The 13,208-nt window shown below is 40.8% G+C and overlaps 1 protein-coding gene across 6 annotated transcripts in view; it reads left to right on the forward strand.

The window, feature by feature from the left end:
* LOC130357242 (uncharacterized protein DDB_G0290685-like) overlaps nt 1-13,208 on the forward strand; it is a 48,966-nt gene that overhangs the window by 17,874 nt on the left and 17,884 nt on the right. For 5 of the 6 annotated variants that reach the window (XR_008889151.1, XR_008889153.1, XR_008889152.1 and 2 more), the window contains 3 exons: nt 91-122; nt 5,949-5,984; nt 6,408-6,461. Coding sequence is in view for 2 of the 6 variants with exons in the window: in XM_056559841.1 (XP_056415816.1) it covers nt 91-122; nt 5,949-5,984; nt 6,408-6,461 (122 nt within the window). In the remaining 4 variants the exon portion in view is untranslated. Of the gene's footprint in view, nt 1-90; nt 207-5,948; nt 5,985-6,407; nt 6,462-13,208 lie in introns of all 6 variants that reach the window. The other variant, XR_008889154.1, reaches the window with a different exon arrangement.

A 13,208-nucleotide genomic window follows, 5' to 3' on the forward strand; every position in this document is an offset into this window, starting at 1 on the left:
TGAGGCTCCTATGTCTGTGAGGTCGGGGCTGTCAGTCTTGTCTATAGCAGCAAAGTCTTTATTACAACTAATAGAATATTGTCTCCACAGATTCCATCGTCTGATGAGGAGGACATCGTCCTGTAAGTGAATCCTCATTATACCTGCAGGCTCTATAGCGCCCCTATAGGTTATTATGGGGTTAGGGGTCTTCTCTTCTAGTTTGGGTCAGTTCTTCTATGTGATGACATATTGTTCTCATTATAGCCAGGAGTTGTCAGGCGGATGGTGGGAGTCCCTGTAATGGAAGCCCCAACAATGAGTTCAGTCTAGAGGGGGAATGGAGGATAACAATGGGGCCCCAGAGCTAATGTAGGGAGGATGGAGGATGACAATGGGGCCCCAAATCTAATGTAGGGGGAATGGAGGATGACAATGGGGCCCCCAGAGCTAATGTAGGGGGATGGAGGATGACAATGGGGCCCCCAGAGCTAATGTAGGGAGGATGGAGGATGACAATGGGGCCCCCAGAGCTAATGTAGGGTGAATGGAGGATAACAATGGGGCCCCAGAGCTAATGTAGGGAGGATGGAGGATGACAATGGGGCCCCCAGAGCTAATGTAGGGAGGATGGAGGATGACAATGGGGCCCCCAGAGCTAATGTAGGGAGGATGGAGGATGACAATGGGGCCCCCAGAGCTAATGTAGGGAGGATGGAGGATGACAATGGGGCCCCCAGAGCTAATGTAGGGGGGATGGAGGATGACAATGGGGCCCCAAATCTAATGTAGGGAGGATGGAGGATGACAATGGGGCCCCCAGAGCTAATGTAGGGTGAATGGAGGATAACAATGGGGCCCCAGAGCTAATGTAGGGAGGATGGAGGATGACAATGGGGCCCCAAATCTAATGTAGGGGGAATGGAGGATAACAATGGGGCCCCCAGAGCTAATGTAGGGGGGATGGAGGATGACAATGGGGCCCCCAGAGCTAATGTAGGGAGGATGGAGGATGACAATGGGGCCCCCAGAGGTAATGTAGGGAGGATGGAGGATGACAATGGGGCCCCAAATCTAATGTAGGGGGAATGGAGGATAACAATGGGGCCCCCAGAGCTAATGTAGGGAGGATGGAGGATGACAATGGGGCCCCCAGAGCTAATGTAGGGAGGATGGAGGATGACAATGGGGCCCCAAATCTAATGTAGGGGGAATGGAGGATGAAAATGGGGCCCCCAGAGCTAATGTAGGGGGGATGGAGGACGACAATGGGGCCCCAAATCTAATGTAGGGGGAATGGAGGATGACAATGGGGCCCCCAGAGCTAATGTAGGGAGAATGGAGGATGACAATGGGGCCCCCAGAGCTAATGTAGGGAGGATGGAGGAAGACAATGGGGCCCCCAGAGCTAATGTAGAATTTACATTGTAACAACGATCCCAGCGTCACATAGTCACCATGTAGATCAGTGTCACATAGTCACCATGTAGATCAATGTCACATAGTCACCATGTAGATCAGCGTCACATAGTCACCATGTAGATCAGCGTCACATAGTCACCATGTAGATCAGCGTCACATAGTCACCATGTAGATCAGCGTCACATAGTCACCATGTAGATCAGTGTCACATAGTCACCATGTAGATCAGCGTCACATAGTCACCATGTAGATCAGTGTCACATAGTCACCATGTAGATCAGTGTCACATAGTCACCATGTAGATCAGCGTCACATAGTCACTACGTAGATCAGCGTCACATAGTCACCATGTAGATCAGCGTCACATAGTAACCATGTAGATCAGCGTCACATAGTCACCATGTAGATCAGCATCACATAGTCACCATGTAGATCAGCGTCACATAGTCACCATGTAGATCAGCGTCACATAGTCACCATGTAGATCAGCGTCACATAGTCACCATGTAGATCAGCGTCACATAGTCACCATGTAGATCAGTGTCACATAGTCACCATGTAGATCAGTGTCACATAGTCACCATGTAGATCAGCGTCACATAGTCACCATGTAGATCAGCGTCACATAGTCACCATGTAGATCAGCGTCACATAGTCACCATGTAGATCAGTGTCACATAGTCACCATGTAGATCAGCGTCACATAGTCACCATGTAGATCAGTGTCACATAGTCACCATGTAGATCAGTGTCACATAGTCACCATGTAGATCAGTGTCACATAGTCACCATGTAGATCAGTGTCACATAGTCACCATGTAGATCAGTGTCACATAGTCACCATGTAGATCAGCGTCACATAGTCACCATGTAGATCAGCGTCACATAGTCACCATGTAGATCAGTGTCACATAGTCACCATGTAGATCAGTGTCACATAGTCACCATGTAGATCAGCGTCACATAGTCACCATGTAGATCAGTGTCACATAGTCACCATGTAGATCAGTGTCACATAGTCACCATGTAGATCAGTGTCACATAGTCACCATGTAGATCAGCGTCACATAGTCACCATGTAGATCAGCGTCACATACTCACCATGTAGATCAGCGTCACATAGTCACCATGTAGATCAGTGTCACATAGTCACCATGTAGATCAGCGTCACATAGTCACCATGTAGATCAGTGTCACATAGTCACCATGTAGATCAGTGTCACATAGTCACCATGTAGATCAGTGTCACATAGTCACCATGTAGATCAGTGTCACATAGTCACCATGTAGATCAGCGTCACATAGTCACCATGTAGATCAGCGTCACATAGTCACCATGTAGATCAGTGTCACATAGTCACCATGTAGATCAGCGTCACATAGTCACCATGTAGATCAGCGTCACTTAGTCACCATGTAGATCAGCGTCACATAGTCACCATGTAGATCAGTGTCACATAGTCACCATGTAGATCAGCGTCACATAGTCACCATGTAGATCAGCGTCACATAGTCACCATGTAGATCAGTGTCACATAGTCACCATGTAGATCAGCGTCACATAGTCACCATGTAGATCAGCGTCACATAGTCACCATGTAGATCAGTGTCACATAGTCACCATGTAGATCAGTGTCACATAGTCACCATGTAGATCAGCGTCACTTAGTCACCATGTAGATCAGCGTCACATAGTCACCATGTAGATCAGTGTCACATAGTCACCATGTAGATCAGCGTCACATAGTCACCATGTAGATCAGCGTCACATAGTCACCATGTAGATCAGTGTCAACATAGTCACCATGTAGATCAGCGTCACATAGTCACCATGTAGATCAGCGTCACATAGTCACCATGTAGATCAGCGTCACATAGTCACCATGTAGATCAGTGTCACATAGTCACCATGTAGATCAGCGTCACATAGTCACCATGTAGATCAGCGTCACATAGTCACCATGTAGATCAGCGTCACATAGTCACCATGTAGATCAGTGTCACCACAGTCACCATGTAGATCAGTGTCACATAGTCACCATGTAGATCAGCGTCACATAGTCACTATGTAGATCAGTGTCACATAGTCACCATGTAGATCAGCGTCACATAGTCACCATGTAGATCAGTGTCACATAGTCACCATGTAGATCAGTGTCACATAGTCACCATGTAGATCAGCGTCACATAGTCACCATGTAGATCAGCGTCACATAGTCACCATGTAGATCAGTGTCACATAGTCACCATGTAGATCAGCGTCACATAGTCACCATGTAGATCAGTGTCACATAGTCACCATGTAGATCAGTGTCACATAGTCACCATGTAGATCAGTGTCACATAGTCACCATGTAGATCAGTGTCACATAGTCACCATGTAGATCAGTGTCACATAGTCACCATGTCGATCAGTGTCACATAGTCACCATGTAGATCAGTGTCACATAGTCACCATGTAGATCAGTGTCACATAGTCACCATGTAGATCAGCGTCACATAGTCACCATGTAGATCAGTGTCACATAGTCACCATGTAGATCAGTGTCACATAGTCACCATGTCGATCAGTGTCACATAGTCACCATGTAGATCAGTGTCACATAGTCACCATGTAGATCAGTGTCACATAGTCACCATGTAGATCAGTGTCACATAGTCACCATGTAGATCAGTGTCACATAGTCACCATGTAGATCAGCGTCACATAGTCACCATGTAGATCAGTGTCACATAGTCACCATGTAGATCAGTGTCACATAGTCACCATGTAGATCAGCGTCACATAGTCACCATGTAGATCAGCGTCACATAGTCACCATGTAGATCAGTGTCACATAGTCACCATGTAGATCAGTGTCACATAGACACCATGTAGATCAGTGTCACATAGTCACCATGTAGATCAGTGTCACATAGTCACCATGTAGATCAGTGTCACATAGTCACCATGTAGATCAGCGTCACATAGTCACCATGTAGATCAGTGTCACATAGTCACCATGTAGATCAGTGTCACATAGTCACCATGTAGATCAGTGTCACATAGTCACCATGTAGATCAGTGTCACATAGTCACCATGTAGATCAGCGTCACATAGTCACCATGTAGATCAGTGTCACATAGTCACCATGTAGATCAGCGTCACATAGTCACCATGTAGATCAGTGTCACATAGTCACCATGTAGATCAGCGTCACATAGTCACCATGTAGATCAGCGTCACATAGTCACCATGTAGATCAGTGTCACATAGTCACCATGTAGATCAGTGTCACATAGTCACCATGTAGATCAGTGTCACATAGTCACCATGTAGATCAGTGTCACATAGTCACCATGTAGATCAATGTCACATAGTCACCATGTAGATCAGTGTCACATAGTCACCATGTAGATCAATGTCACATAGTCACCATGTAGATCAGCGTCACATAGTCACCATGTAGATCAGTGTCACATAGTCACCATGTAGATCAGTGTCACATAGTCACCATGTAGATCAGTGTCACATAGTCACCATGTAGATCAGTGTCACACAGTCACCATGTAGATCAGCGTCACATAGTCACCATGTAGATCAGTGTCACATAGTCACCATGTAGATCAATGTCACATAGTCACCATGTAGATCAGTGTCACATAGTCACCATGTAGATCAGTGTCACATAGTCACCATGTAGATCAGTGTCACATAGTCACCATGTAGATCAGTGTCACATAGACACCATGTAGATCAGTGTCACATAGTCACCATGTAGATCAGTGTCACATAGTCACCATGTAGATCAGTGTCACATAGTTACCATGTAGATCAGTGTCACATAGTCACCATGTAGATCAGCGTCACATAGTCACCATGTAGATCAGTGTCACATAGTCACCATGTAGATCAGCGTCACATAGTCACCATGTAGATCAGTGTCACATAGTCACCATGTAGATCAGCGTCACATAGTCACCATGTAGATCAGTGTCACATAGTCACCATGTAGATCAGTGTCACATAGTCACCATGTAGATCAGCGTCACATAGTCACCATGTAGATCAGTGTCACATAGTCACCATGTAGATCAGTGTCACATAGTCACCATGTAGATCAGTGTCACATAGTCACCATGTAGATCAGCGTCACATAGTCACCATGTAGATCAGTGTCACATAGTCACCATGTAGATCAGCGTCACATAGTCACCATGTAGATCAGCGTCACATAGTCACCATGTAGATCAGTGTCACATAGTCACCATGTAGATCAGTGTCACATAGTCACCATGTAGATCAGTGTCACATAGTCACCATGTAGATCAGCGTCACATAGTCACCATGTAGATCAGCGTCACACAGTCACCATGTAGATCAGTGTCACATAGTCACTACGTAGATCAGCGTCACATAGTCACCATGTAGATCAGCGTCACATAGTCACCATGTAGATCAGCGTCACATAGTCACCATGTAGCACAATGTAGGGATCAGTCGTCCTGGATTCTGGGATGTGATCGCTGATCTCTAATGGTCTTTCTTCTTTTATTTCTACCACAGATTGATGCAGATAAAGAACAGTGCCCCGGCGTTCAGGTATTCTTCCTCCTCCTCCTCCTCCCCCAGTCTTACACTATTCGGCTATGTTTTCATGGTGATCCACAGACAGTGAAGCACCAGCAGAACTTGCCGGCACAAGGCCCCTCGGAAATGCGGCGTCTCTGGCGGGAAATTTTGCCATGTGAACGATGAAGGAGAAAACCATTGGAAACAATAGGAGTCGACTGCTGCCGAATATCTGTGCGGAATATTCCTGTGGAATTGGGAAGGACATTCTGCCGTGTGAAGATGAGATCAGGAATGGTCCTCATGTCAGGGACATACATACGAGAGGTGTCCCTGCTGAGGTCCATGTATGGTCCTGACTGATCCCGGGATTACGCAGGAGATTCTCTCAGGGTTTGATCTTCTCTGTTGTATCTATGATTCTCACTAGATCTGTATTCTTCTATATTTTAGACCCGGAAGATTCCCAAAAAAGGTTTCTAAAATGCCGTACATAAGCGAAGTAACGTAAGTATTTAAAGAGTAGCTATCACTAAATTACATTTCCCTATTCCCCCTCCCCATCTGTCCCTGACACCAACTACATCTATCCCTGTCTGTATTTCTGCCCAAATCCCCATAAAAATACCTTTAGAAGAACGGCTGCAGGAGCTCAGAGTTGAGGTCTCTGGTGAGGGCAGGAAGTGTGTGGCCCCGGCAGGCGCGACGTCATCTGAAGCCTGGCCGGGGCTCGCTTCCGCCCATCTCCTCTCTCTTTCCTGCAGCTCGCACGCTGCAATGAATGAGGAGAGGGAGATGCAGGGGGGCGGGGATGTTTAAATTTTGTACGCCGCGCGCACGAGTGCTGTACTCGCTCTCTGCCTGTATAGGAAACAGGCAGAAAGTGAGCACAATGCTCGTGCGCGCGTGGCGTGCAAAATTTAAATGTCCCCGCCCACCTTGCATCTCCCTCTCCTCATTCATGTGAACGCGCTTTTCGGACCACGCTGGGCCACTCTCCCCGGCCAGCGTTAGTCCGAACGTGATGAACGTCAGGGGGGAAAAGTAATCCTGAGCCATATAGGGTGACACCTAGTGGCCAGGTTTACAAAAAAAAAAAAAAAACATAAAACAGGATTTTTTTTTTAAATAAAATATATTAGACATTTTTTTTAAAAAATAAAATATTTTTATTCACATAATCTATTTAATATTTTTTTTATGAGAGTACCCATTTAAGAATTTATTCTGTCACATTGGACATCCACAGAAATAGCAATACTGAGTCCCCCCAATATCCCTCCAGTATATGTGATATATGACCCAGTATATATGATATATCCCCAATTATATATGATATATCCCCCAGTATATAAAATATATCCCCCAGTATATATGATATATCCCCAATTATATATGATATATCCCCCAGTATATATAATATATCCCCCAGTATATATGATATATCCCCCAATATATATGATATAACCCCCAGTATATATGATATATCCCCCAGTATATATGATATATCCCCCAGTATATATGATATATCCCCCAATATATATGATATAACCCCCAGTATATATGATATATCCCCCAGTATATATAATATATCCCCCAGTATATATGATATATCCCCCAATATATATGATATAACCCCCAGTATATATGATATATCCCCCAGTATATATGATATATCCCCCATTATATATGATATATCCCCCAGTATATATGATATATCCCCCAGTATATATGATATATCCCCAATTATATATGATATATCCCCCAGTATATATAATATAACCCCCAGTATATATGATATATCCCCCAGTATATATGATATATCCCCCATTATATATGATATATCCCCCCAGTATATATAATATATCCCCCAGTATATATCATATATCCCCCAGTATATATGATATATCCCCCAGTATATATGATATATCTCCCAGTATATTTGAAATATCCTCCGGTATATATGGTATATCCCTCCCAATATATATGATATATCCCCCAGTATATATGATATATCCCCCAGTATATATTATTTATCCCCCAGTATATATAATATATCCCCCAGTTTATATGATATATCCCCCAGTATATATGATATAACCCCCAGTATATATGATATATCCCCCAGTATATATGATATATCCCCCAGTATAAATGATATATCCCCCAGTATAAATGATATATCCCCCAGTATATATGATATATCCCCCAGTATATATGATATATCCCCAATTATATATGATATATCCCCCAGTATATATGATATATCCCCCAGTATATATAATATATCCCCCAGTATATATCATATATCCCCCAGTATATATGATATATCCCCCAGTATATATGATATATCTCCCAGTATATTTGAAATATCCTCCGGTATATATGGTATATCCCTCCCAATATATATGATATATCCCCCAGTATATATGATATATCCCCCAGTATATATTATTTATCCCCCAGTATATATAATATATCCCCCAGTTTATATGATATATCCCCCAGTATATATGATATAACCCCCAGTATATATGATATATCCCCCAGTATATATGATATATCCCCCAGTATAAATGATATATCCCCCAGTATAAATGATATATCCCCCAGTATATATGATATATCCCCCAGTATATATGATATATCCCCAATTATATATGATATATCCCCCAGTATATATGATATCCCCCAGTATATATAATATATCCCCCAGTATATATATGATATAATCCCCAGTATATATGATATAACCCCCAGTATATATGATATATCCCCCAGTATATATGATATATCCCCCAGTATATATGATATATCCCCAATTATATATGATATATCCCCCAGTATACATAATATATCCCCCAGTATATATGATATATCCCCCAGTATATATGATATAACCCCCAGTATATATGATATATCCCCCAGTATATATGATATATCCCCCAGTATATATAATATATCCCCCAGTATATATGATATAACCCCCAGTATATATGATATATCCCCCAGTATATATGATATATCCCCCAGTATATATGATATATCCCCCAGTATAAATGATACATCCTCCATTATATATGATATATCCCCCAGTATATATGATATATCCCCCAGTATAAATGATATATCCCCCAGTATAAATGGTATATCCCCCAGTATAAATGATATCTCCCCCCAGTATAAATGATATATCCCCCAGTATAAATTATATTTCCCCAGTATATATTATATAACCCCCAGTATAAATGATATATCCCCCAGTATATATGATATATCCCTCAGTATATATGATATATCCCCCAGTATAAATGATATATCCCCCAGTATATATTATATAACCCCCAGTATAAATGATATATCCCCCAGTATATATTATATAACCCCCAGTATAAATCATATATCCCCCAGTATATATGATATATCCCTCAGTATATTTGAAATATCCTACGGTATATATGGTATATCCCCCCAATATATATGATATATCCCCCAATATATATATATGATATATCCCCCAGTATATATTATTTATCCCCCAGTATATGTAATATATCCCCCAGTATATATGATATATCCCCCAGTATATATGATATAACCCCCAGTATATATGATATATCCCCCATTATATCTGATATATCCCCCAGTATATATATGATATAACCCCCAGTATATATGATATAACCTCCAGTATATATGATATATCCCCCAGTATAGATGATATATCCCCCAGTATATATGGTATATCCCCCAGTATATTTGACATCTCCTCCAGTATATATGATATAACCCCCAGTATATATGATATATCCCCCATTATATCTGATATATCCCCCAGTATATATATATGATATAACCCCCAGTATATATGATATAACCTCCAGTATATATGATATATCCCCCAGTATATATGATATATCCCCCAGTATATATAGCAACAGAAGAATGCAGCAGCACACTGCCAGCACAAAGATATAGATGAAACATGAATATGCAGTTAAAACATGGAGAGCTATACAGCTATGGTGTAATAGATGCAAATGTGAAACTGAAATAGTGAGGCACTTAGCTCGCAGATTTGTCTCCGCCGGCGGTCAAATAGCTTGGACCGTCCCACCACGATAAGGTGGCCTCATTGGGACGGACCCTACACTGTGAATATGCCTCTGTGTGAACAGTTCAGTAAGCATGGCAGGATCTGGAACATCCAAGACACCTTATATACACACCTGATAGAGGTGGGTGGGGTGCAAGGCCAACATGGAGGTAGCCACTCCCCCGTATGTGCAATACAGACAAAGAATAAGTCAGCCAGCACTTTAGTTGATACAAACTATTATATGGACCTGGCCTACAGGTGCACGCTACTAGGCTAGATATACAGCAACAGAAGAATGCAGCAGCACACTGCCAGCACAAAGATATAGAAAAAAACATGAATATGCAGTTAAAACATGGAGAGCTATACAGCTATGGTGTAATAGATGCAAATGTGAAACTATGAAATAGTGAGGCACTTAGCTCGCAGATTTGTCTCCGCCGGCGGTCAAATGGCTTGGACCGTCCCACCACGATAAGGTGGCCTCATTGGGACGGACCCCACACAGAGGCATATTCACAGTTAAAACAGCTCTCCATGTTTTAACTGCATATTCATGTTTCATCTATATCTTTGTGCTGGCAGTGTGCTGCTGTATTCTTCTGTTGCTGTATATCTAGCCTAGTAGCGTGCACCTGTAGGCCAGGTCCATATAATAGTTTGTATCAACTAAAGTGCTGGCTGACTTATTCTTTGTCCCCCAGTATATATGATATATCCTCCAGTATATTTGATATCTCCTCCAGTATATATGATATAACCCCCAGTATATATGATATATCCCCCATTATATCTAATATATCCCCCAGTATATATATATGATATAACCCCCAGTGTACATGATATAACCTCCAGTATATATGATATATCCCCCAGTATATATGATATATCCCCCAGTATATTTGAAATATCCTCCTGTATATATGATATATCCCCCCAATATATATGATATATCCCCCAGTATATTTGAAATATCCTCCGGTATATATGGTATATCCCCCCAATATATATGATACATCCCCCAGTATATATATGATATATCCTCCGGTATATATGGTATATCCCCCCAATATATATGATATATCCCCCCAGTATAAATTATATATCCCCAGGTATAAATGATATATTAACCGGTATAAATGATAAATCCCCAGTATAAATGATATATCCCCCAGTATAAATGATATATCCCCCCAGTATAAATTATATATCCCCGGTATCAATGAAATATTCGCCAGTATAAATGATATATCCCTCGGTATAAATGATATAACCCCCCAGTATAAATGATATATCCCCCAGTATAAATGATATATCCCCCAGTATAAATGATATATCCCCCAGTATAAATGATATATGATATATCCCCCGGTATAAATGATATAACCCCCCAGTATAAATTATATATCCCCCGGTATAAATGATATATATCCCCCAGTATAAATGATATATCCCCAGGTATAAATGATATATTATATATCCCCTGGTATAAATTATATATCCCCCCAGTATAAATGATATATTCCCCAGTATAAATGATATATCTCCCCAGTATAAATGATATATCCCCCCAGTATAAATGATATATCCCCCCAGTATAAATGATATTTCCCCCGGTATAAAAGATTTATATCCCCGGTATAAATGATATATCCTCGGTATAAATGATATATTCCCCAGTATAAATGATATATCCCCCAGTATAAATGATATATCCCCGGTATAAATTATATATCCCCCAGTATAAATGATATATCCCCCAGTATAAATGATATATCCCCAGGTATAAATGATATATCCCCCAGTATAAATGATATATCCCCCAGTATAAATGATATATCCCCGGTATAAATGATATATCCCCCAGTATAAATGATATATCCCCCAGTATAAATGATATATCCCCGGTATAAATGATATATCCCCCAGTATAAATGATATATCCCCCAGTATAAATGATATATCCCCGGTATAAATGATATATCCCCGGTATAACTGATATATCCCCCAGTATAAATGATATATCCCCGGTAAAATTGATATATCCCCCGGTATACATTATATATCCCCCCAGTATAAATTGTACATCCCCCAGTATAAATGATATATCCCCCGGTATAAATGATATATTTCCCCCGGTATAAATGATATATTCCCCAGTATAAATGATATATCCCCCGGTATAAATGATATATCCCCAGTATAAATGATATATCCCCCAGTATATATGATATATCCCCCGGTATAAATGATATATCCCCCGGTATAAATGATATATTCCCCAGTATATATGATATATCCCCCAGTATAAATGATATATCCCCGGTATAAATGATATATCCCCCGGTATAAATGATATATTCCCCAGTATAAATGATATATTCCCCAGTATAAATGATATATCCCCGGTATAAATGATATATCCTCCAGTATAAATGATATATCCCCCAGTATAAATGATATGTTACCCAGTATAAATGATATATCCCCCAGTATAAATTATATATCCTCCAGTATAAATGATATATCCCCCAGTATAAATGATATATCCCCCCAGTATAAATGATATATCCCCCAGTATAAATGATATATCCCCCAGTATAAATGATATAACCCCCCCGTATAAATGATATATCCCCCCAGTATAAATGATATAACCCCCCAGTATAAATGATATATCCCCCAGTATAAACGATATATCCCCCAGTATAAATTATATATTCCCCAGTATAAATGATATATCCCCAGGTATAAATGATATATGATATATCCCCCGGTATAAATTATATATCCCCCTAGTATAAATGATATATCCCCCCAGTATAAATGATATATCCCCCGGTATAAATGATATTTCCCCCGGTATAAAAGATATATATCCCAGTATAAATGATATATGATATATCCCCCGGTATAAATTATATATCCCCCCAGTATAAATTATATATCCCCCAGTATAAATGATATATCCCCGGTATAAATGATATATCCCCAGGTATAAATGATATATTCCCCAGTATAAATGATATATCCCCGGTAAAATTGATATATCCCCCAGTATAAATGATATATGATATATCCCCTGGTATACATTATAGATCCCCCCAGAATAAATTATATATCCCCCAGTATAAATGATATATCCCCGGTATAAA

The sequence above is a fragment of the Hyla sarda genome, chromosome 2 (assembly GCF_029499605.1).
Source record: "Hyla sarda isolate aHylSar1 chromosome 2, aHylSar1.hap1, whole genome shotgun sequence".
Classification (NCBI taxonomy): Eukaryota; Metazoa; Chordata; class Amphibia; order Anura; family Hylidae; genus Hyla; species Hyla sarda.